Source organism: Anarhichas minor, unplaced genomic scaffold, assembly GCF_050575085.1.
Source record: "Anarhichas minor isolate MPS153535 unplaced genomic scaffold, ASM5057508v1 ptg000030l, whole genome shotgun sequence".
In the NCBI taxonomy this organism is placed as follows: Eukaryota; Metazoa; Chordata; class Actinopteri; order Perciformes; family Anarhichadidae; genus Anarhichas; species Anarhichas minor.
In genome coordinates, this window is record NW_027466476.1 from 5856272 (window position 1) to 5881878 (window position 25607).

Consider the following 25607-nt stretch of genomic DNA (forward strand, 5'->3'; position numbering starts at 1 on the left):
TCACACCAAGAACAATGCATCTTTTATAGTTTGTTCATTTGTTAGTGGTGATTTCATCGTTGTCTTCTTATCTAGACCTCCTGCTGTTCCGAATAGCTAGACCTGCTACATTTTTCATAGTCAATTTAAAATCCACTTCACTGCTTCGTGGTAGTGAGGAACGAGAAGAAAGCAGCCACAGTGTGGTGAAGAGAGGCACGTCAGGCCTCGTGGCTATAATCCTGCTTTATTGAATTCTCTGTTGTCTTTATGAAGGCTAAGATGGGGCCAACAGGTGCCAGTCTCAAGTGGGATGAGCATTAGGATGTTCCTTTTGACCCTGGAGGGAGATTGGACAGCTGCATTGTCTGAGTATGTGGGTGTAGTGGGAAGGGTGAGGAATTAATTAATTGAGTTCACAGGGTTACAGACAGCGTGTTTCCAGGTCGAGGCCATAGGCAAGTCGAGAAAGGTATTACGTGCAAGAACTTTCTCTGGAGCTGAGTTTGACAGTGAGCTTCTTCAATGTAAAACAGATCTTCTGAACACCCAAACTCATCTTAAAGCTTGTCATCTTACATGAAACTCGGGGGCAAATTCACGAAAGGATTGTGCGGCTTTTGCGGACACCAAGCTCACACAAATATGACCAAAAAAAACGTTTTATCCTCAAAGCAACCACAAAGTGTGAAATGCACTCGTACTCTAAATGAGGTAATATGTATACATATGGTCCTGTTCTATGCAAATGAGTCTAATTGCATAAACAATCCAATTCACAGAGATCTGCACTCAAAGCCATACACAGTTGCAGGGAAATGATAAGCATCTTCAGAGAGTTGTTGGTAACTACAGCACATTATCTTTTATCCTTAAATTTCCCTCAGCTGCAAAATGTTATGGGCGTGTTTGCCCTGTAATATCATTAGCACAATATCTTATGTGATTGGGACCTTACTAAGCAGATTGTTATTCAACAAACATCAAACTTACAAAACAAATATTATAGGTGTATGTAAAGCATGAGTGTATCTGAACTGTTTCGATTCTGGCTCGGCTGACCTTGTCAAGGGTTTTTCTCCGAAGGTGTTGAGTTTGATATCCTTAGTCAGCTGAGTAAGCTATATGGTAAATTGCAATATAATCTAATAAAAAGTTGCACTAACAGAGATTGGCTGTCTTAACCCTCCACTGTGTGCCTTGACTTGGTCAGCCTGGCAAGAGGAGAAGAAAGTCGAGTGACACGGCGAGTTCGTGGATGCAGGATCCCAAGGCAACACCAGCACAAATTGCTGGCACCATGTTCAACCCTCTCTCTTACTCTCCCCCTCTCTCTACCCTCACCCTGGTACATTCTCCTCGCCCTTATGTCTCTCTCCTTTCTAACTTCAGACGAGGAAAACCCCAAACCAGTTGGCCAGGGAGCACGTCAGCCAGTCGGCCGGCCTGTCTGCTCTGCAGAGGGCCCTGCCAATCATCATCTGGTTCTTTTCATGCTGTTTTGTATGAGTCTTTCCATTGCACAAGTGCCATGATGTACCTGCTGGGGTTAAAACAATACACGTTTCAGGGCTCCGTGACATTTCCAATAGTTCTCACAGAAATATTTCATACTGCTACTAAGCATAAAAGAAGGCAGGGATTTAAAGTTTCCTGTAATTTAATTAATGATTTCACTGCACTGAAAAACATTTGAATCAACTTCTAAATGAAACATAACCAACCATTATGTAGGTACTATGGAGGCTCTATGTGAATAATAAATGCACATTATCTCATGTTTAATTACCAGCCACGACAGCGTGTGACTAGTGAACCTTGTGAGTGTGTGTCATCCTGGCAAAATGTGGTCCTGAAGACACCTACTGTGGTGGGAACTACCACAGAGGCGCTTTTGAGCCCTTTGCCAGGTGTTTGTATGTCTGTCCATCCGTGGACATCTGACAGTCTGCTCCGCCCAGTCCCGAGTCTGGTTCTCACATGCCTCCCTTCCCTCCAGTAGGCCGAGCAACACGGCCTAAGCCTACTGCAGTTCAGAGACCTCCCTCGCTGGAGTCTGAGCTGAAGGAGTTTCTGGTGAAACTAAATCATTTCGTCTGATTTTACCTGAATTGGGGCTGGTAACACCGATGCTAAGCTTTGAGAGAAGCCAATATTCTTGCTGTATAGATACATCAGTATACTGTTTCATAACCAGTTGAAAGTTCCTCATCGTAACTTCCAAAATTGACACAAACTGAAAACTATTCACAGAAAAGTAATTTGTTCATACAAAAAAGGTGCGTTACCTACAAAGGTCCAGACAATTCTTCCTGTTGTTAGTGGGCACTTGGACTGACAATCCTTTTTAACAGCAGATATTTTTACTTGTCTGCAGGAAAAACACAGATGGAACTAATAACACTAACGATTGCTCCATTTCATTAAGCAAGCACACCTGAATGTTATTCATGTTAAATACACCTGTGTTTTTCTGCTCCATTTACTGTCACACCAGGTAACCTGATCAATCACAGAACTAAAATTATTGTCCAGTAAAAACTACATGGCTCCTTTGGAGGCCTCCTCTTGCTTTGCTCCTCATTTCCTCCCCCAAACATTTACACCATTTGAACATCATCAGTGGGGAACTCAGATCACTTCTGGGGTACAGGCAAGAGAAGAGTGAGGATGGGAGGATGCATAGTTATTTAAATGGGGAGCACCCATTGTCAGTGTCGGGCAAATAGACAACCGGACATTCCAATTCTTCAATGAGAAGTAATGTCCATTAATGCAGACACCAGGCTCTGTAAGAGAACAGCTGAACATCTATCAGCCACAGTCCCTTCTGGTTGAGTCAGCTCTTTTGAAAAAGCTGGCCTCTTGGCACAATTCAGTAGACAGCAGAGGGTTTATGATGTGTTAAATAGACTTCGGTGAGTGTAAACCTGATAATTTATTGTGTAAATGTTGATCATCAGCTGACACCATTAAGGAAATCATGCAGGATCTGACCTGAGTGCTCTCAGACAACTACATAAAAGTAACAAACACACATTGAAATACATAATAAAGGAATGTAGGAGAGATCCACCAATGTGAAAAATAACACCAGGGCCACAAAACACATTGTAAGGCGCATTTTACAAAAGCATACAGTACACTTTAGAGTATATTGCCTGTGTAGACGAAATGTTAAACCATAAGCAAAGCAGTTTAGGAAACATAAACAGTGGGAAAGGATGGGAGAAAAGATGCCTTCAGGGAACTATCCATTGGTTGAGGTATGTCATATATAACTTAACACCACTGAATATAGCCTCAGTGCTGAATGCATCTGTATGTTTTGTGAATGATGTGTGAGGTAGCACTCACTGAGATGAATGACAACACGTGTAATCTCACTCACAGTGACAGAATGGTAAGTGATCCCAAGTGCAAACCAGAGGAGAGTAATGACTGCAAAAGTCAGAAAAGAAAAGACTTACTTAAACAGATTTGGGCTGCTCATAATTTCACCAGGCCTCCTTTCTCAGGAAACACTCAAGCGCCTTTATTCATTGCATATGCAGCAGATCTTGCGCTCATTGTGTGTTTGTCCAATCCTTTCTGCACCAAGTGTACTTTGTTGCTAAATGTATAATGTTAAGTTATCTTTATTTATTATTCACCTTTGTTCAAGACTTGAACAGTGCAGCTGGTTGTACACAGGTCATGGATCCTCAACACTCTGCATAATTCATGATCAATGTATTGAAAAGTAGAGCTGAAAAGACTCTTATTAATTATCGATGATACTATTTTACTTTTTTAAATGTAAATCTACTTTTTACCTTGTGATTGTTGAGACCAAAGATACAACATGTGCCGTCTTGATGCGTCAGAGAAGACTTCCAACTCACAGATGTTACTCAAACGAAGCCTATATTTAAAGGTTAAGCTTTTACTTAGAACTAAGATCAAAAATACTGTAAACATATGCAAATAATGCATTTAGAAGCACTTAAATACGGAGAAACAAGTCATTGATATCTCTATGGTCCCAACTGACAAAAAGATCAGCATTTGTAAATGGAACAGGGTGAAATTTCAAGACCTTTATTCATTCGTCAATCTTTCCATCTGTCTCTATGTCTCCTAAGCCTGAGGTGTGCTGTAACATGCATGGTGTGCGAAATCAGGCCCTGGCAATCTGCCAAGCCTGTCGTTAAACAAAGAATTGATGTACAGTACTGGCCTCTGGGCTTTTCCTGCCCGTCTCTAAACTGACTCGTATGAAAGCTTTGCAGCCAGCAAATATCTTTTTTTTTTAAAAACCTTCCTCTGTCTCTGCCAACTGCTACAAAAACACCAGGCTATGAAGAGATGGGGTGCATGGGGGGTTCTTGATAATACAATGCTTTGTAAGAAACGTCAATTCGGTGTCTTTCACTGTAGAATCACAAGCTCCTCTGCCTCTAAATGACAATTTAGATGGCGAATGTTATTTTATAGGGGTGACAAATTGCAGGTATCTCTTGTGGCTTTGGGTGAGCATTTCAGGGCAGCTTGCCAACTCTGAGTGGGAGCCAGGGCTTTGATTGACTGCTGCACCTGACCGTGCACAATCCCCGAGATCAACTGCCGTCACCAGCAGCTGCAGCAGTCCGCCAATGAAGACGAGTGTCCTCTCAGGGTGTCCCACCCACTTGGCATTTTCATCCAGTTGTGATGACTCTCTGGAGAACATGTCAGACCATTCATTTTACTTCTTTCCTATAAGCCTCTTGAATTAGATGATGAATGATGTGGTATCTCCCAGCAGAATGGCCACACACACTAACCAGGGATTTCTACTTTCACAGGAAGCTGTGTAGGTCATTTTTCTCCGATATTGTGCTGCCGTTAATGTACAGTTTTTCTTTCTCTCTGTCTGTATATGTGTCTGTCAAGTGAAGTTTAATTTCATACGAGTTGTCCCTTTGCGGATTATATTTGTTTTAGATGTATCTTGGAGACTGTGCAGACTTAATTTAACCACTGAAGCAGATTTCTCCTATCCTGATGTTTTATTTAAGTAAAAACAAATATCTTGGATTTCTTGGAAGTCTCTATTCATGTGATGGAAAAAAAAAATAAGATCATTACATTAGAATTAAGACAAAATCATTTGTTGTGGATCAATTATACCTTCAAGAAACTTGTAAAGATCTACTTGATATCTTATTTTGGATTTCAGTCTCCCCTCATCATAGTTGAATTATCTAGAAGCTAAATTAAACATGCACATCCTTGGACACCGTTGGAGTTGCAGACTCCAGTGCTTCTTTCATCCATTAAACAATGTTTTTATAGTGAATATGGTAAGAAATTATACCTGCTTAGCATTAGCACATTAGCATTGTCCTTGTGTGCATTTAGCATGCTGATGTTAGCATTAAGCTCGAAACACTGGTGTGCCAAAGTACAACTCTAGTCTTGTTTTAATCAGTCTCTGGCAAGTCCCCCAACTTTTTGTGAAATACAAAAACTTGGAGTGCCCCTTTAAATGTAAAACTGAATAATTTCCAAAAAGTCACAAGTTCAAACCGACAATAACTTGCAAGAAATGTAAACATAAGGTGTGACATGTATGACTTCATGTGGGCAATCCTAATACGTTTCTGTCTACCTGGGTTCAGGGTTGTCTATAAGTCAGGGCCGACCCACAAGGTTTCCTGATTCTGCTGGTTGAGACTCGCTGCTGTGAACAGATTTTTTCATTTTCCGCCACCACCCATACACTTGCATGCATACAACACGTGCACTCACAAACAAATGCTGTTACTCTTTCTTAAAAACATGCACACACTTTGTAGCATCTTGTACATTAGCGATGTCTTGAGCCCAGCTGTGTGTACTGCAATGCATAAACCAGAGATGTTCAGTCTGGCTTGCATGCTAATTGCCTGTGGGGCTCTTCTCCATGCAATGCTCCTGACTAGACCACCCACCGTGAGGAGTGGGTGCATTCGTCTCCATTTCAATAAAGCGTGTCATTATCTACTCGCCTGTGATGTGCCACCGCACCACTAAAAGTTAAATGCTGTAATAACATCCAAGACGTCTCCAAGGAAACGTGATTGATGTTACTTTTTTGGGCAAGCGTTTTGAAAGGTGTGACGGTGCATTATTGGCAGGTTGTTGTTTTGTTTCTCTGTGCTAACTTCAGGATATATTTAGACTAGACATCTTTACTGCTGGGTCTGGCCCTGCCGGTTTTGCAGGGAGGATTTGGTGGGTAACGCACGATTGAGAGTAGTTGGTGCTCGATGCTGGAAAAGCTGCTGCTGAGCATGAGCAGACTTCCCTCCTCCTCTGACCAAATCCTCTTTGGCCACAGGCTCTCCCCTGTGCCAAGGCCTGCTGAGCTAAACCAACAACTGGGCCACTTGATGAAAGGGAAGAGCAGCGGGGGAGGGGGAGGGGGGGGCAAGCCATGAACCAAGGGTCACCCCACAATCCTGATGACTCTATCCCCGGTTCTCCTTTCACTGGCCCATAGAATACACCACCAAAGCATAAACTTCACCACAGGCTGCTGATGTTCTTTTAACATCGCTGAGCTAAACTGAGCAGAACTGTTGTGAGCTAGACTCTGCAACACTAGCTTGGCACACAGACATTACATAGTACATACTGTATAGTGTAGCTGGTTGTGTGGTGGTGGAAAGGAATGATGCAATCTGACGCAGAATAGGTGCTGGTGAAGACCGTGGAAAATACAGCAAATGAAATCCTCACAACAGCTTTTTCTTGTGTGAGCCAAATGTGTGTGTCTATGTGCATGTGTACTCTGGTGAACCAAGGGCTGCAAGCCACTTCAGAAATTGAAGATGAGCTCTCCAACCCTTTATGTGGGTTATCTTGTCTGTCTCATTTTTCTTTTGTGACGTGTTTCTTAGGCAAGAAGGAGTGGAGCTCTCGCCAGCTTAACTGACCCAGAACTTGACTGTCAACTGTGAAAATCAGGGTGGGGTTACAGGATGATGGGAGGCTTTTTTTTTAATCTTGCAGATACAGTATGACATGAATGTGTTTGTCTTCCATGTTTGTGTGGGTGTGAGAGAGTGTGTGTGTGTATGGGGGGGGTCAGTCAAACAAATAAAAAGCAGCACCACTGTATTGCAATTTTTTAAACACTTAAACACAGTTGAAAGAAGCCATGAGGAAATGTAAAGTGACCACCCAAGGTTAAGAATATAGCTGCAGGGAACAAAACAGCGTGTAAGCAAGAGAGAGCTTGGCTCCTGACATGTCCCTGCAGCAGGCTGGAAGACTTCCTGAAGATAAGACAAAGTATTCTTGCAATCCACCATGAAAGAAACAAATCATCCAAGAACAATTTTTAGCTGCACATTTGTTTTCAAGGCTCACTTTTGCTTATGTGATTCCAATGAAAGCAGCAGAAACAAACACAGCCTTGTACCGGGACATGCTATTTGTTTTCCTTCAAGCACACCACATTTTGCAGCTCTGCACAGGATGTGAGGCGTGACAGAATATACATATGATTTTATTTCTCTGATCACAGGCTCCCACCACCCCTCCTGTTTTTTTGCATATGGAGCTCATCAAAGATGAACGACTTGTTAATGCCAGGATTGCTCAGCTGGAAAGTTGTTTTCAAGCGCTAGGGCCATTGAACGAACACAATGTAATAAAACACCAAGCCAGTGCTGCTTCTTTGAGCTTCAGAGCTTTTCCCCGCCACAAAGAAGTCAATCTTTAAAAAGCTTTTGCTTGTGGAGCGGAGCACAGTAAAGCTTCTTAGAGCAGGTCAGCATCACTATTGCTCAGATAAAGATCAGGAGGTATGATTGTACTCTGAGCTTTGTAGCATTAGCATGCAGACAACCTGCTGGCCCTCGAGTCAACCTGAGCACACACAGACTCAAGTGTCTCAGTTTGCTTCCAGACATGTTTTAACACTGCAAACTCTCTGGGGCTGCATCATGGTGGTCTACATTTAGCTTTTGGAGGCCACTGTGCTTATATGCAAAGGCAAACTGAGACACATTGTCCTTGGACAGAGGTGTTCATGTCCCATTCCCTAAGCAGCTGCCTCATTGGAACCCTAATAGTAGATTTGGAAGCCATGAAACATTAACAGTGGAAAGTGTGTTGGGATGAAAATAAAGTAATGTATGCTGGTATTGTAGAAAATGCTGTGGAGAGTAAAACATTAAGCATGTGTGCAGATGCACCTGGTACAAGCTACCACTGAAATGCACTGTATGATGGGCTGATGTGTGTTTGAGTGGAAGTTCCAGTTTGAGCAGTTTTGGATGTTGTGGATAACTGACAAGAGGATTAGGGTGAGCGTGACCTCCTGTAAATACATAACTCACACCCACACACATCAAACTGTGCATACTGCATGCATAGTATATGGTGAGACGTGCAGACCTAAAGCAAAGACACACGCACACACACACACAGTCTGTGACTTTTTGATCATTCTTGTGCCACCAGAGGGTCAAAGTTTTAATTTGCCCAATACTTTGTGGTTTTTCCAACTACCTACAAAACCAATGACATCACCCCTGAAATATACTTTGGGTTTAGTGATAATCCATAATCCACAAACCCGGAAGAGTAATACATTGTAAGTGGCAACCATTGTGTGCTGCCATGTTTGTATCAGGTCTTCAGAAATCCCTTGTGACTTCAGTGCAAAATTCTCAAATATATAAACAATTGCAAGAGAGGTACAAACCAGAACTTATATTCCTACACTGCATACTCACAATGATGCACAGCCAAGTACATGTTGTAAATGGCCACAAGCACTCAAATACTAACACCCACACACAAAAGTAACCCATGGATACCGACACAATCATACTGTGTGCACACCTACACTGGTACACACTGTATGTTCTGCACTGCCACTACTTTATCTGCTAACACACAGAGAGTAGATGTCTATTGTGCTAAAGTGTCCAATTTGGAACAATCCAACATGATCTGCAAGAGAGACGTACAGTATGTAAATGAATGTTTAATTTATTCTCAGGGAAACTCGTGGTTCGATGTGTGTTCTGCCAGTTTAAACACATTACTGTAACTCTGCTGCATGCTGGAGTTCCCATTAAGGTCCCCTGCAGGTTTATTCAAACATATTATGTGTACAGAAAGACGCTGACATCATCATGACACAATCTATCTCAGGGGAAATTGCATTCACTCGTCACTCTAATGCAGCAGCTCTGATCCTCTGACACTAGTAGCACTTCTTCTGCTTTCCTGGACAGTGAAGACTGGAGAGTTTTGCCTGAGGGCAGCCAAATGGTTTCCTTGTTTTGTTTCTGTCTGTCTGTCTGTCTCTCTCCCCCCCCCCCCCCCCTCTCTCTCTCTCTCTCTCTCTCTCACTCAATCTCTGTCTCATAATGTTCATTTGAATATTTGGCTGCTGACTCATGATACCTAAACTCATTCATGCCCATTCACAACATCTTGATAGTGTGCATATATCACATGTTTAGAAGACTGACAGCTCCTACCAGCAAAGGTGTAATTAATCAGAACAAAGCCGTGCTACGCCTCTGACAGCTGTGATAGATTGGGAAAGTTGCTCAAGCTGACTAGGTTTGTCAGGTCAAAGTTATGACTGTCATTGGGAATGCATGAAAAGAGCCTGTGACAGTGCACTGTACCTGTGATTGATAACAGGGCTGGTAATGGCTATTTGTTGTCTGATCTGGAATGTGTCAGCCTAAGGCCCAATGGTTATTTACCCAAAGTATTTATCATGTCTCAAGACTGTTCAGAGATGTCAAGTGAGGAGAAAGCTGTACATTTCTCTGTCAGATGAGTGTAATCCTTCTGCTGCTCCTTGCTTTTCCATTACGCGGCTATTAACGAATCACACCATTGAGAGTTATGCAATGGCATACTGAGCTTGGCAGTGTACTCCAGACTCATTTGTCATTCTTCTTTTGATTGTACAGAGATTATATTGCAATATATAACCATAACAAATTAAGATATAAACACACGAGCTATGTACACTTGCTATGAAAATATCATCTTCCCCACCTGTGATCACTTTCTTCCCTTCTTCCTTGCCCAGTGTGAGTCCAGAAATAACGTTCCTTCTCACACTGAATTACATTGTTTCCTGTTAAACTATTTAGACTTCTGGCGATTTATCAGGCTGTTTTCATGACATACTTTTGAGGGTGTTGGGTTTTGAAGAGGATCATGGAGGTTTGGGTGGGATGGGTTCCAGTGATGCGCTCTGTGTGTGCTCTCTGCCAAAACTAACAAGGACCTGAGCCATCACACCATCTGCTGTCTGTATTTTGTGACTCATGGCTTCTGGACAGCAGCCATCATCTTACTGTGGACTACCTGTTTGTCTGCCTGCCTGACAATTGCGGAATTCTCAAGAATTTAAGAGGATTTGAATCAATTGCGGAATTTCTCAAGAATTCAAGAGGATTTGAATCAATGAAGCTCCAGTCAAGCAGCATTCATATTACAGTTGGAGCTTCATACAAAGGATGAATTGAATCATGTCCCTCCCAGCTGACTTCACCTCCCCTCCCTCCTTCCATTCAATTTAACTTCCCTCCAATAACCTGGAAACTCACATCGGGGCCATAAACGCAGTGTTTCAAACATGAGCATAAATTTGCTTTAGATGTAGCTAAACATGTCTGGCCACGTTGAGCACAGCGTTAAAAAAATGCAGCTTCCTCATACATTTGAATGAGACCCAATGCAGAGGGCTGCAGCAAAACCACTCCAGTAAATTGTTTGTCCAGCAAATACGTTGAACATGGCTCTTAACTTTTTCCACAGATGGTCAACCACATAATGCAATGCAGTATTTCCGCTGTTTACTCTTGCAATAGTCGTGACGGAAGATAAAATGATTGCCACTGTGATAAATTTCCAGAGAATTCTTTCTCATAATATTGGAAGTGATTTTGCAATGTTTTGGCTTCTAAAGACCTTCAAACTAATGGATGTATTTCCTAGGCTTCTTTGGACTAAATTTCATCATCTCACCCGTACCTGAAACAACATGCCCGCACCACCCTTGCATTTTTTAAACGTAGGGTTGTTTAAGGTCTGGACACCCACTAACGTACACGTCATCCTCTTCATCAAAATGGTTCTCTGCACAGTGGTCAGTATGATAGGTCAGCTCTTGTACCTGTACATTATTCTTCTATAGTCACATATAAGTTGTTTTAGCCCCCAAGACCCTTTTCCCATCGAGAAAGAGGCCCAAGGCCAATGTGAAGGCCAAGGTTTGGATGACAGCACATATGCTGTTGCCATGTCTGCTTTGTTCTGCCTTCTCTACCTCCAATCCTTCACACCATTGGCTGTCAATGGCTAGGTCAGTGGATGACCCCGCTGTTAAGCCACAAGCTTTATAAATGGACACGCTAGCTGAAAAGACTCAGTCAGGATGGAAATGCACGCTTCGGAGATAAACTCAGCTGAAATTCAGGGAAGGATCAAGGGTGGCGGTGTAGATAATTAATGATTTCTTTTTTTCCGTGCTGGAAAAAAGCCCCCGCCCCCTGTCGTTACAGCTGACCAACATTAGTAATAAATTCCTCATGGTTTGACAACATGTTGGGTGGACTTTCTGGCCCGGCAATGGCTCAGCACTGCACAGCCCCTCATTGTCCCAAAGGTTTTACATTACAGTTGGGACTGTGTAAGTCCCAGAGAGATCAGGATCCCACGTTTAGTCTCTCTCTCTTTTTCTCCGAATCTCTCTTGCACTCACGCACATGCATATGCTTTCCCCCCTTTTTGGGCTTTGCTCCCACACACTGCTCTAGGTCAGAAAAGCTGATCTACAAATCCAGCCTGTGAAGAGAAGAAACACAAGCTGCTATTGAATTAGCACTGCAGTTGTGTTTGTATCATGATGACATGTCAGTGCATGTTTTCCTCCGCTGAGTAAAACTGTTGGCCTCAGTACACCCCAGCTGCCAAGAAATGGAGCACAGATCTGGCAATGTATGTCATTGGGACAAATACCACTAAACGTTATGTTAATGTTTCTCTAATTTCCTTTTTATTGATTGTTGTATTACCTTTCTAAAGGTGACAAGATTATTAAAGTGTTTACAGTAATTTTGTCTTGTCATATAAAAACGCCAACAGTGTGCTTTATCTGCATTTGACTTGCTTTGCTATACGTCACAAGTCTTCTCAAACTTTAGGCCTGCAGCAGATATCATTGAAGACATAGAATAAGAGGACACAGTAGATACTTTCTGTCCTGTTGAGTGTCCTCTCCTCAGATGGCAGGTGTTTTAGGGATTGTATGAAGAGGGGAAAGGGGGTCAGAATTGGGGGAAGATTATCTATTTTTCTTTTTGCTAAAGGAGGGTAGCCTGGCTATTTGGAGAGTAGGGGAGGCTCTTTAATAAAAAACAAATTCTGAGCAGTCTTCTGTTCATTTATTCAATTAAAGTATAGGCATTTATTCTAAAGCTCTTCAAACATCGAGTGGCAGTACTATCCAACTTTATTTTCACAGATAACCCATCTGGATCAAAAGTGGTTCATGGATGTTTGTCTTATTACAGTGCGGTAGCAGTGGGACTATCAGTCTGGTGTTTTAAAAGAAGAGGAATACTTGCCCTTTTAGCATTGGCTAAAAGGTACAAACTGACTGGGACAAACCATTTATTTTCTTTGCTTCCTTTTGACTGACAACTACAAAACTGTATATTACGTGCACATATGTCTTGCTATATCAATACTGCACTGACAGCTTGCACGCTGCATTGTTTTGGACTTCCTTGCTCAAATGGAATAGTGCATACAACACAACCAAACTAAGCCGATCAAAATACCTTTTTTGGCATCCTCCTCCGTGTTGCCAGCAGTGCTTACATTTCACTTGCTGTCATTCTCCGAAGCCTTGTCATTAGCAAAGACAAGCTTAAGAGTACAATGATCACATTCACACCTACATGCCATCTCTCAGCACCTGCTTAGGGAAGGGCAGGAAGTACAGCGCATTACATTGCCTGGTCTTGGCCATGTGCCATGTCATGCTAGCACAGTTGTCATACCCCACCATTTTATTGTGCTTTCACTCCAAGGAAATAAAAACTACAAAGTGAAAAAGGCGCCACATCCATAATCCAGCTAAGTCACTCTACAAGGTATCCTTGAGAATCCACACAGCAAATGTCACAGTTGTTGGTTTAAGGCAGGATCTTTCATCCTTATGTGTTAAAATAGTGTTGCTGTCAGTTGACATACTGTTGATTTTGCTTCAAACTCTACAGCTATTGTTCTAATCATAGTTAATCTTTTGATGTCGTTTGGAAGTTAGCTTCTAAAAAGCTTGATGCTTCTCTTTCTCTTTTCAGTTTCTAAGACAAACATGCTGTAAATGGTTGCTGTGACACAGGTAAAAAAATACCTAAAAACCTTTCTGAAGCCCACATATAAAGTGACTCTTTAGTCCTACTACTCCCCAAAGCACTACAATATAAATGATAAATGGACTGTACTTGTATAATGCTTTCTAGTCTTCCGACCACTCAAAGCACTTTCATACTACATGTCATTATTCACCCATTCACACCCATTCATACTGATGACAGAGGCTACCATGCAAGGTGCCACCTGCCCATCAGGACTCTAACTAACATTCACACAACATTCATACATCGCAGGCACAGCTACGGGAGCAATTTGAAGTTAAGTGTCTTGCCCAAGGACACATCGACATAGACTAGGTCAGGGGTATTCAACTAAAATTCCAAAAGGTCCATCTCATGTCATGTGAGATAACTTCTCTGATTAGCGCAATGTTCCTGCTCTTCTTTCTATTTCCTCGTCTCAGCCCCGTGTGTCACGTGTGTGTAAATCTCACTTGAGTCAGGAAACTTGTCAGAATACCCATATTTGATTGGCTGAGCTGCATCACCTGATGTGATTTACAACGCATTGGTCGGTGTGTTTCCTGCACCGCTGAACAAGTGCCGTAACGGCTGAATAAACCGCGCCGGTTAAAGTTGAACTAACTGTCTGATATGTATAATTCCAAAACATATAGTATATGTTCTGGGTCCGGATGCAATTGCGTCTGGGTCCGTACCCGAACCCGGTCCGCCAGTTGGGGACCCCTGGTTTAGAGCATAGCTAATTGAAAATTAGTTTCGAAAGTCATTGTTACTGAAGAACGACTCTATCTGCCTCATTCAGTGATTTATAGGTTCAGTTTTTTTGAAAACTTATTTCCCCTGTAAATATTCAGCTCATGCTTTGTGTCTAAACGATTTTACATCTCACTCCTGAGTTGTTTTGCCTTCAAGACAAATTACTGGGCCAGTGATTTGAAAACAACCAAACTGACCCCGGTGAATAAGTTCAAGTACTTTTGGTGAAATCTGTTTCGATTACAGTCCACTGCCTCTTTGTTTTATGAACACCTCCTCGGATACTGTTTAATCGGAAGCCGCTGTATGTAGCAGCCATTTGTCAACACAGTGCTCCCTCCTACTGTTCACTGCTGCACACATTTTGCTCTTCATCACAGCACAATGTTGTGAACTGAGCGCATATTTCTCTTGGATGGAGTCTTTACTCAGTCAACCAAAGGCTAACTTGCTAATTAGATCTCAGGCTACCTGCTGTGTTTGCCCTTGAGTAAGGCAGTGGTTTAAAACCAGGGAGTTACTGCAGATTGTTGGGCAATGAATATGTGTTTGACTCCGTAAGTGTGTGTCGATGTGTGGATGAATGGCTTCATGCATAGATGCATGCATGTACAGCACTGCAAACTTCAACGTCAATAATAAACACGTAGTTGAATCAACACCTCTCTGAAAGTTTTTCACAAAAACTAAACATTCATATCTGAGCTGTTGTAGTGGATTGTATTAGATTATATAGTACCTAACAAAGTGACCAAGGAGTTTAAACTAACAGTAAAATGACTGAGTTGCTTATTTTACTGGTGGACATCTGTAATAAAACATATGTAAAACATAATGTGCACCATTCAGTGAAATGGCTTCTGTCAAAAGCAAAATGACATTATTTACAGTGTGGATTATATGCAAAACAGCAACATTTATAATGTTTTTGCCACTTTGGTGAAACACCACTGTCAGATTGATGTAGGCTACATGTAAAACACAAAAAGAAAACTAAGTTACAGCAATAAATACTGCATAACCATTCTAGAATGGATTCTAGAATAGATTCTAGAATGAATCCTGGACCTAGAATTCTAGCACCCCAACTTGATGTGTGGTCACTGTCTCTCTTTTGACTCAAAAGACCCTTTGAGACCCTTGAGACAAGTCATCGACCATAAAGCTCTCATACTCAGAAAATCAAGATGAGCGACTGGAACGAATCTTCACACATGTCAAGCTCAGTGTTTAATTCTCTCCGTCTGGAGGGAAAATTTTGCGACGCAGTCATCGAAGTCGAGGACGTAACATTTGAAATCCACAAGGTCATCCTGTGTAGATGCAGCACGTACTTCCTGTGAGTTGGCTATCTGATAGAAAGTAATAGTTAATGATCAAGTCTGGGAGACTAATCACGATATGTGATGAATTACATACGTTCATGGAGCATTTGTGACAAGTTTGACATAGAGGAGAAGATATAATATATCAGCTACAATAGTCTCTCAGGTCCATAGTAATGTGCTTTTAAGCAGATTAGTATTGATTAGTAGCATTGAGTAGTTTGTGTGTTCAGAAAAGTGACTAAATTCATTTAATGCAACAAAAAAAAAAGTAATTGCAAACACTTGAGATGGTTAATTCGACACACAAATTGAAGGAAGAAGCTGTTCACTGCTGCACAAAACCTGAGATGAATTGTAGATGGTGGTGAAACAGCTCCAGAGAGATCACAAAAGAAAACAAAAATAGCATACAAAATGTAGTATTACATATTTGTGACATTTATTTGACAGCGACATTCTTACTGCTAGTTACACTCGGAATGATGTCCGGCGGTTTACGTATTGTACAATTTCCCTTTAAAAATGGTGTAATATGTTGATTTTGCGAATGCTTACTTGAAAACTTTATCATTGTTATCAATGAGACAATGAGAATGAAAATCTGAAGTCTGTTTCCAATCCTCTGCTGTGTGTTCATCCTGACCCGCAGGGCTCTCTGGAGTCGCTGGTCACCTCCAGACAAAAAGGTCTTCCACATACCCGGCCTGTCTCCGGACATGATGCAGCTCGTCATTGAGTTCGCGTACACCGGCTTGGTCTCTGTGACGGAGGAAAACGTGCAGGAGCTGCTGCTGGCAGCCGATCAGCTCAACGTCATGGGCGTTGTGCAAACTTGCTGCGACTTCCTGGGCGAGCAGCTCTGCCCAGAGAACTGCATCGGCATCTTTCAGGTCACCGACACCTGCTTGTCCCCCGAGCTGCGGCTCAAGGCCTACCACTTCATCGTTGATCACTTTGAGGAGGTGGTTTTGTCCGAAGAGTTCCCGCAGCTCTCCGTGCAGCAACTCGCCGACATCCTCGGTAGAGACGACCTCAATGTGAGCGAAGAGAGCGCGGCGTTCGAGGCCATCCTTCGCTGGATCGCCCACGAACCTGAAGAGCGAAAAGAACACATCGCAGTGCTCTTGTCTAAGGTATGTTAACCTTCTGTCACCAGATTTAGTTTAGACTTGCATCTTCAGCATTTGGCTGAAGGTGTTATCCTAAATTGCAGCGACGATCAATTAAACCACCATAGTCAAATTAGAGGTTAAGAGTTAAAGAGTTAAGAGTTAAAGTGAGTAAAAGATTTATGTCTTTCGTAGGAACAAATGGGCTTGGTACCAGTCAGGCAGAGAAAGTCTGAGTATCGAGAGGCCGACTAACACATAGTTGGTTTGGAGATTTTAAAGAAATGTATTGACAATAACGAAAATATAGAATGTCACCAGTCTAAAAGGGTTTAAAAATGGAATTTGAGTTTTGAATATTCAAGAGTAAAAATGTGAATATTAGTCACAGTTTAAATTATTATAGAAAAGCAACAGAGGTCTGGACACTGGACTCGAGTACAGGCCATTGAGTTCAATTGAAAGATTGTGTCCTGTTTTTCTCTGTGTAGGTGCGACTGGTGTTGATGAGTAAGGACTACGTGAGGTTGAACGTGATGTCCAATGAGCTGGTGAAAAACAACGCTGAGTGCCTGCACATGGTCAAGGCAGTCATCGAAATCCTAAGTCCCATCATAAGGTTCAGACCCTCTGCGCATCTCAGCAACCCTCTCGCCCGCCCTCGCCTGCCTAACGCCATCCTGTTGGCCATTGGGGGCTGGAGCGGCGTCGATCCAACGAACAGCATAGAGTCGTACGACGTCAGCACCAACCTCTGGATGCAGGTGACAGACCAAGACGTGGGTCCTCGCGCCTACCACGGCACCGCCGTCCTCAACGGGAGCATCTACTGCGTCGGCGGCTTCAACAGGGACGAGCATTTCAACAGCGTGCGCAGGTTCGACGTGAGCACACGCACCTGGCACGGGGCGGCATCCATGGAACACCGCCGATGCTACGTGAGCGTCGCTGTGCTGGGCGAGTGCATCTACGCCATGGGAGGTTTTGACGGGTACTCACGACTCAGCACCGCAGAGCGCTACAGGCCCGAGACCAACCAGTGGAATCTCATCGTGCCGATGCACGATCGTAGGAGTGACGCCAGCAGCACGACGCTCCACAACAAGGTGGGTGAAGTGAACTAGAGTAATTCAAGAGTAACAGTACGATGGTGACGGGAACAATTCAATTTTTTTACCTGTTTGAAACGAGACTGCGATGTTGTAAAAAGAAACAAATTATAAGTTCAAGTTCAAGTTCCGCAATTAGTGTTTCTGTTTGAGGCTGTGTTGAAGTAACTGGCCAGAGAGTAGTGTCAGACTAAAGGTCCTCCGATTCTCCCCAGATTTACATTTGTGGGGGTTTCAATGGGAACGACTGCCTGCAAACGGCTGAATTTTACAGCCCAGAGACCAACCAGTGGACCATGATCAGCCAAATGACCTGCCAGCGCAGCGGAATTAGCATCGTTGCATATGCAGACCATGTCTACGCAGTAAGTACATGAAACAGTGACACGCTAACTGTGTGACGTATGAATAGATTTGGTCAGCGGCTGTTTTTAGACTCAGATGAGCGCTCTCTTTTGGCGAAGAATTTGGTTAAATCTCAATTCAAACGTCTCACCCTTCATTTTCACTTTTCCTCCCAAAAGGTTGGCGGCTTTGATGGCTCCGTCCGTCTGAGCAGCGCAGAGGTCTACAACCCTAGCAGCAACACCTGGCAGCAAGTGTCCCATATGTTGACTGCCCGCAGCAACTTCGGTATCGAAGTGCTGAACGACCGCCTCTATGTTGTTGGGGGCTATAACGGCCGCGCCCCCTGCAGTAATGTCGAGTACTACGAGGCAACGACTGAGGAGTGGACGGAGGCTTGTCCCTTGGATATTTCCCGCAGTGCCGTGAGTTGCTGCGTGTTGTCCGGGCTCCCCAACATGGCCGAGTATGTTTTCCCCCGTGACGCCCTGGCGGTAGTCAGTTTGGATGACGTGTTTGTGGACTGTGAAGACTCTTGAGAACACTTCTGAACAGTGCCGTGGTGCCAACATCCACCCGGCAAGACATAGAGATTAAATAAGGAAATAAATATTTCTTGTGTATTGCACTGCTGTTCCTCCAGAGATTTTCTTTTCAACTTTTCAGTTTGTGCAACTTCTAAGTTTTATGTTCTGTGAGGGGGGTGCTGTGTTCCACCTGCAGACACACACGGGTTGATCCAGAGTGCATCATTGCAACATTAACGCCTTAATACGACAAATACGAATTGCTGTGTTTCACGCGTTCAGGTTTTCAGGTTTTCACATCGGCCACCGTATTTCTCCTACTCGCTTGGCACAGCTTGAAAAAGTTTAGCTGGTTGCAATCTGCATCCTCCCCGCTAGATGCCGGCAAATCTACCAAATGCACAGAGTACCTTTAAATACATTGTATTCATATTTGAAATCACCTTGTTCTGACAAGTCAAAAAATTGCCTTTCTGCAGTGTAATCAAAAACAAAATTGGTGTTACAGTATATCTAATATCAGTTGTCACATCATTTCAATACTCTTTTGTAATACTCATCGGGTAAAGTATAAAGCAGGGGTATTCAACTAAAATTCCAAAAGGTCCAGATTGAGAAAATCTCCTCGGGCAAAGGTCCGAAACATTACAATAATATCTAACTCGCGCTATTTAGTGCCATATATATAAAAATATATTCAAGAAGCCTAGTAGTAGTAACAACGTCTCTGTGTAGTCAACAACTGTCAAATCAAATAAAGTACACATCAATTATCTTTTAACAAATTATTATTCTGTTTTCAAATTTAACTGGATGGATTATAAATAATACATAGAAATACATAAATAAATGTTCTTCTCATTTAAAGTAAAATAAGGTCTGGATTAAAGAATAACTGACATAACAGAAAGCTTTTCAAAAATGTGCATCTTAAAATAAAGTAATTCATTTTAGAAAAATGAATTTCACTGAATTGTCCTGCAGCTTTAAATTCAGTTCATTCAGGTGTGAAGTGATGTCAATAAAAAAAGCCACAATATTATATTTTTGTCATCTAAAAGGAGAAATCAGTGAGCATGGACTTTATCTGTGGTTATTAAACCTCTTGTTTCAGCTCTATTCTCTCTGTTAACATCATCATTAACATATGTCATGTGAGATAACTTCTCTGATTAGCGCAATGTTCCTGCTCTTCTTTCTATTTCCTCGTCTCAGCCCCGTGTGTCACGTGTGTGTAAATCTCACTCGAGTCAGGAAACTTGTCAGAATACCCATATTTGATTGGCTGAGCAGCATCACCTGATGTGATTTGCAACGCATTGGTCGGTGTGTTTCCTGCACTGCTGAACAAGTGCTGTAACGGCTGAATAAACTGCACCGGTTAAAGTTGAACTAACTGTCTGATATGTATAATTCCAAAACATATATATGTTCTGGGTCCGGATGCAATTGCGTCTGGGTCCGGACCTGGACCGCGGTACGCCAGTTGGGGAACCCTGGACTAGGGGATCGAACCGCCGATCCACTGATTGAAAGACAACCCTCCTCAACCACTGAGCCACAGTCGCCCATATATACAAGGCATGTGACGTATCAGTTCATGTGATTGCACTACCTGTAGCTTTGCAGTATCCATACTAGGGCTGTCCTCAACCAAAGAAATTCTTCGTCCAACACTCCGATCACTACGATTTGGTTGTCTAATTGATTAGTTGATTTAATCGACAGATCGAAAACTTAGTTTCTCTACAAAGAAACTAAGTAAGCAAAAAGCGTAATTTTAGATTTTATGTTTACAGAGTTGTGTTCTTAAATTTCTTGGAAATAAGTCATTCAGCGTGAAAACAGCATGAAAAAACTACTAATTGATTTAAGAAATCTTTGTCAACCAAGACCAGAACAACCGATTCGTCGACTAACTGACTAAGAGGGGGCATTCATAATTCACACTTATACAGTATATACGTACTGCAGTATGTAGCACATTTTGGAGGTGCAACGTATCCTCATACAATGGATTGTATGATATCCTATGAAAAGTTACACCTCGGTTTGTATGCGTTTTCCTGCGAAAGCCAGCAAGACGTGTCAATTTACTCACAGGAAACTCAGGTTTAGGCAAAAAATCTACTTAGTTAGGTTTAAGAAAAGATAGTTGTTTAAGTTAAAATAACCAAGTAAGTGCCGTTACTGAGGTACGCAAGTTACGTGACAAAAACAACATTGACTTCTCGTTTCACATGAGGAACGATCAGTGGTCTCCTGTGTGAAAGATCGCTGTTTGTTGGAACACTGGCTCTAGAAAGGGCATTGCCTGCTCTTTGCGTTAGGTGACGTCACCGTAGTTCTCATGACAGGCTTGTAAAGGGAGGGGTGAGCGGAGGGTTATTCAGTGTGTTGCAATATGCCACCTTCACACTAGATGCCACAAACTCAAAACACACTGGTTCTTCAAACTAAAATGATCAGCCAGTGTTCAATCAATTAGCCTTTGGCAGTCAGCGTGGAAATAACGTGTTTGTATTCAAGATTTTGTTGCCTAAATGTTATCTTTTGAAATAGAAATAAAAAATGTAAAGCTTTAGCTATCTCTGTGGCTGGCAATACAGTTAGTAATATATAACTTATTCGGGACTCAAAACAAAAGGTTAAGGATTTAGGACATAATAGTTCAATTGAATAGTACAGTATAGTGCAGGGGTCACCAACCTTTTTTAAACTGAGAGCTACTTCAAGGGTACCGAGTAGGACGAAGGGCTACTTATTTGATACGAACTTCCTGAATAACAAAATTGCACAGATCACCTTAATAATAATAATAATAATATATGTGAAGAGACTGTTTGATCACATGTCAGTTAATTATTCCTCACAATAATTATTAATAATGATTTCCACAACAATGATGGTATAGCTACACATACATATTTAAACATGCAACTTTTATTTCTGTTAATCTGTTTCAACATTTGAAAGTCAGAGGTATCACATCTCTGATATTTTTGTATCATCACATGATCAAAGCCGTTACTTTTGCACATAGCGCCTGCTGGTGAATGATCCAGTGGTAATGTAGACATTTTGCGAAGTCTGGGTCACCTTTGCATTGCGCAATGAAGCCTGCATGCCGGCCCGTCATCGCGGGAGCCCCGTCTGTAGTCACCGACACCAGCTTTTCCAATGGTACCTTTTTCTCAACGAAGAAACTAGTAACCAGTCTTGTCTATAGCCGAGCGGGGGATCCAACCCTCCGAGGCGCGCGAGCGTCTTCGGGCGCCCGCGTTCAAACCTCTAGTCTGGGCCTTTTCGGTCGGATTGCGTTGCCTCGCCTCTACCCCCGCCACCCCTGAGTTGTTGCCCCGCGGCCTGTTCCGAGGAATTACGGACCTGACGACGGGGTGCGCTCGCGGCGCGCGTCTGGCACCAACGGGATGCGCCCGCCATTCAGAACCTGAAAACCTAGTGCGGTGCAGCAGCCTCGTCCTGGCTGTCCGCCGTGCGCCTCCGGGTACCCAACTCTCTTAACTCTCTGCAAGCGTTTTTGATTAAAAAAGAACAGCAACTACAATTTTAGACGGAGCTCCATAATGACTAGTGCTATTTTCAGAACATGTCTTGCGGGCGACTCACGTGGTCCCTGCGGGCGACAGGGTGCCCGCGGGCACCGTGTTGGCTACCTCTGGTATAGTGGATACAACTTTGCAGTATAATGACATACTGTATGGGGAAGCACAGTAAACTATACTTTTAAAGTTAAAGTTAAAGTTTAATTATACGATTTTTGTGCATACAACTGACTACATGCACATAACATGGCAAATAAATTAAATATTAGTTATACTGATTTTCAGTGCCAGATTTCTAATGCTTTACTGAGAAAAGAAGATCAACTTTAAAGATCAAACTTATCACCTGTGGCAATAGTAACTAGCTACAAATGTGCAAATGATCTACTTCATTATTTCCTTGTATTTCAGTTTGGGTTCCGGACAACTGTAATGTACATAATCAAAGAGAAACTGTGAGAAAAACTGCTGTTTTTGGGGCCCTCTCTATGAGTAAGTGTAAGTTGTCTCCGGGGTGAATGAAGTAGTATATTTATGGGTTTGGCTTCATACCTTTGCGATGCACTTCAGGTTAGAAAAATAACTGCTTTCAGTTTGATTTGATTGATTGCTACGAGGAGCTTCTGCTGTTTCAGTGCAAACACTGTTAAATCAAACTTGTCACACATTTCCAGATTTAACAAGGAGAGGAGAAGAGAGTGATATAACTCTCTAGAAGAGAGTGAGAGAGAGTTAAATCTGTGATAAGGATCTAAGGAAAAGTATCACACTGCAGACAAAGTAACATTCAGCTTGTTTATTTATGGATACTGCAGCTCATAGAAACATTGTGAGAAGATGAATGAAGAGGACTTCAAAATTATAAAGTTTGACAGAAACTATTTGAAATGACTCAATGTTAGCCGTTAGACACACTCCAAATATTTTTGCAGATCAAAGGATTGTTTTTCATGGCAGACATTTAGGCTCTGTTGTACAGATCGCTTTTTAGAAAACCAGCAGGGAGTAAAGTACTGTAGATACAACTGGTTAGAAATGACCAATGCGTTCTGTCTTAGGTTCAGAGGTCAAGTCAAGCCTCCTCTGGTGGATTTACAATCCAGCTGGGGCTTTGGGTCTACTCTGTTTAAAACATCAGCTTCAATTATTTTCACTACTAATAACCTTTATGATTAAGCACATACAGTACCTCATCTTAGAATAAACAAATTACGTAATGCCTTAGTAATGTAATGTCTTCTCACTTGCACTTGAGACTAAAACATTTAATTTTGCATCATACTAGGCTAGCTAGTGCAGCTGAGGATAAGACCCAAATTCTCACTGGACTATCAATCTATCTTACTAACAACAGTCATAAATCAGGTAAAAATAACCCATAGTGCCTGATGCACTTGTTCTTGTACTGCAGAAATAAACAAGTAATTTAATCTCAGGGAGAATGATAGACAATCAAAATGTACCACTCCTAATTCTACATTAAAATTCATTAGACTAATCCCTGGCAAGCAGAAGCCCACCAGTGGAGAAGGTAGCCACAAACTCATGATGTGCAGACAAACATTGTTCACAACATTGGTCCCACAGAACTTTAATGGATATCTCAACGTTTTTGAGAAATGCCAGTTATGACAGGCTCAAAAGTAGTCTAAATAAAGAGTTGGAACAAGGTTATACCGATTAGCATACACTGACTTTAGCAACTCTGAAGCTACTTGAGAGAAAACTAAAAGGAGAAATCTGCATGTTAGAATGAAGGTTCAGTGCTTTAATCGGGATGATGTAATGCATGAGAAAATTGTGTGTGTCAACGCAAGGAGTTAAAGGAGCATATCAACTCTTCCCATTGCACAATATGTTAATCTCAGTGTTTAATGTTTTGCTGCAATGGTTTTACAATTACATCTATTTATATAATGAATGGTGGAGAACAATATTGTCATACAACACATACTGTCTATTAGATGCGAAGGTCACTTCGGTTACTTTGGCTAACATTTTGAATGGAAACAGTGATAAGTGCTGTTCGGCAGCACTTCAGAGAAGGCACACACTAACTGAAGGTCCTGTATCTGTGAAGCTGCCTGTCCGTCCACCTGGAGCCCATCACTGCTGCCACTGCAGGCCTGGCAGCTGCAGCACTGCACTCTGGGATACCGGACACCCTGAGATGACGACTCTGATGAATCTGTCTGCTCCTTGCCCTGTGGCCCTCAACAGATCCATCCTACTGGGAAACAAGTGTGTCTGTCTGACCCAGACCAAACATGCTCCCTCACTCACACCCACACCGACACACACACATTGACCCAAACACACACTTCCCGTGGTCTTTACTGCACACCACACCATTAATACCAATTGGCCTTTCTGTATGGCTACAAATATTTTTCACATGTTGCCGGCATCCTTGGAGATCATCTTGAATTTCCGTGGCCACAACAAAAGCTCACGATTCCTTGTAGTCAGGAGTGAAAAACCACAAGATTCAGCTGGGGATATTTGCTAACATGATTTGTGAATCTTTTCAGACCGCAAGATTGCGTGGGTGGAGAAGAAGTCACATCCCTCTTTGCTATGTTTGATGGTTTATTGTGTCTACAACACAGCCAGCAGGGGAGTCTGTTAACCGCCAGTCTGCCACACACAGGCTCATTGTCAAAATAACACGGAGCAGCGAGATGTTTGCTCTTGACACATCAACAAACAGGACAAGATGATGTTGCTGAAGACCAGTGCTCCTAGTACATGACAAAACTGTTTGGTGGGTTAACCATATCACAAGGTCTTCATATGGTTAAAAGCTCCATGGTTTTCGAAGGCTCATTATCCCGAAAAATGTGGACCATAGGACCGAAAGCCCATTTGTCCAACAGATCATTATCCCTAAAACAAACGGACATTGTCCTGAAATCCATTGCTCTGAACATTCACAATCTCTGTGTCAGTCTTGAACACATGGCTAATTATTATGCAGAATGACGCCATCTGACCTTCCCAAATTTGCTTCCCACTGACGAAGTCATGACCCACCACTCTTATTACTTGTTGCCTTCTGCGGTTGAGTTGGTTTAAGCGTGAGGAGTGATGTCAGTTAGGTTGAGGGTAAGAATATCTGGGTAAGATAACGAGAGGCAGAGTAGGGCAGGTCATGCCTTCGCCATTATACGAAAAGAGATATTGCAACTGCAACATCGTTTTGCATAATACATAGCCATGTGCTTACATTTGTTGCATGGAGAGTTTGTATATTTATAACAATGGAGTTTTGTTTTTGGGATAGCAGGCTTTCAGTCTCGAGGGACATTATCCGGACTGTTGGGGTTTCGGAATAATGGGCCGTCTAAACAGTGCATCTGTGTCTACACAGGTTGCGTTCAGGCACAGTATAGAGCGAAGGCCGCCTCGATTTTGGCAGCACTCAGAGCCTAACGTGCAGCCTTTCCCAGGAATTTTGGACTTTCAATTCTCCAGTTTCCCTCTGTAAA

At 42.4% G+C, this 25607-nt stretch overlaps 1 protein-coding gene across 1 annotated transcript; it reads left to right on the forward strand.

The window, feature by feature from the left end:
* The first annotated feature begins 15322 nt into the window (after positions 1-15322).
* On the forward strand, positions 15323-18565 carry LOC142964597 (kelch-like protein 10). Its single transcript, XM_076104993.1, has 5 exons — positions 15323-15474; positions 16113-16596; positions 17064-17678; positions 17897-18046; positions 18206-18565. The coding sequence occupies exons 1-5, from the start codon at positions 15323-15325 to the stop codon at positions 18563-18565; spliced, it is 1761 nt and encodes a 586-aa protein (XP_075961108.1).
* The last annotated feature ends 7042 nt before the right edge of the window (positions 18566-25607 follow it).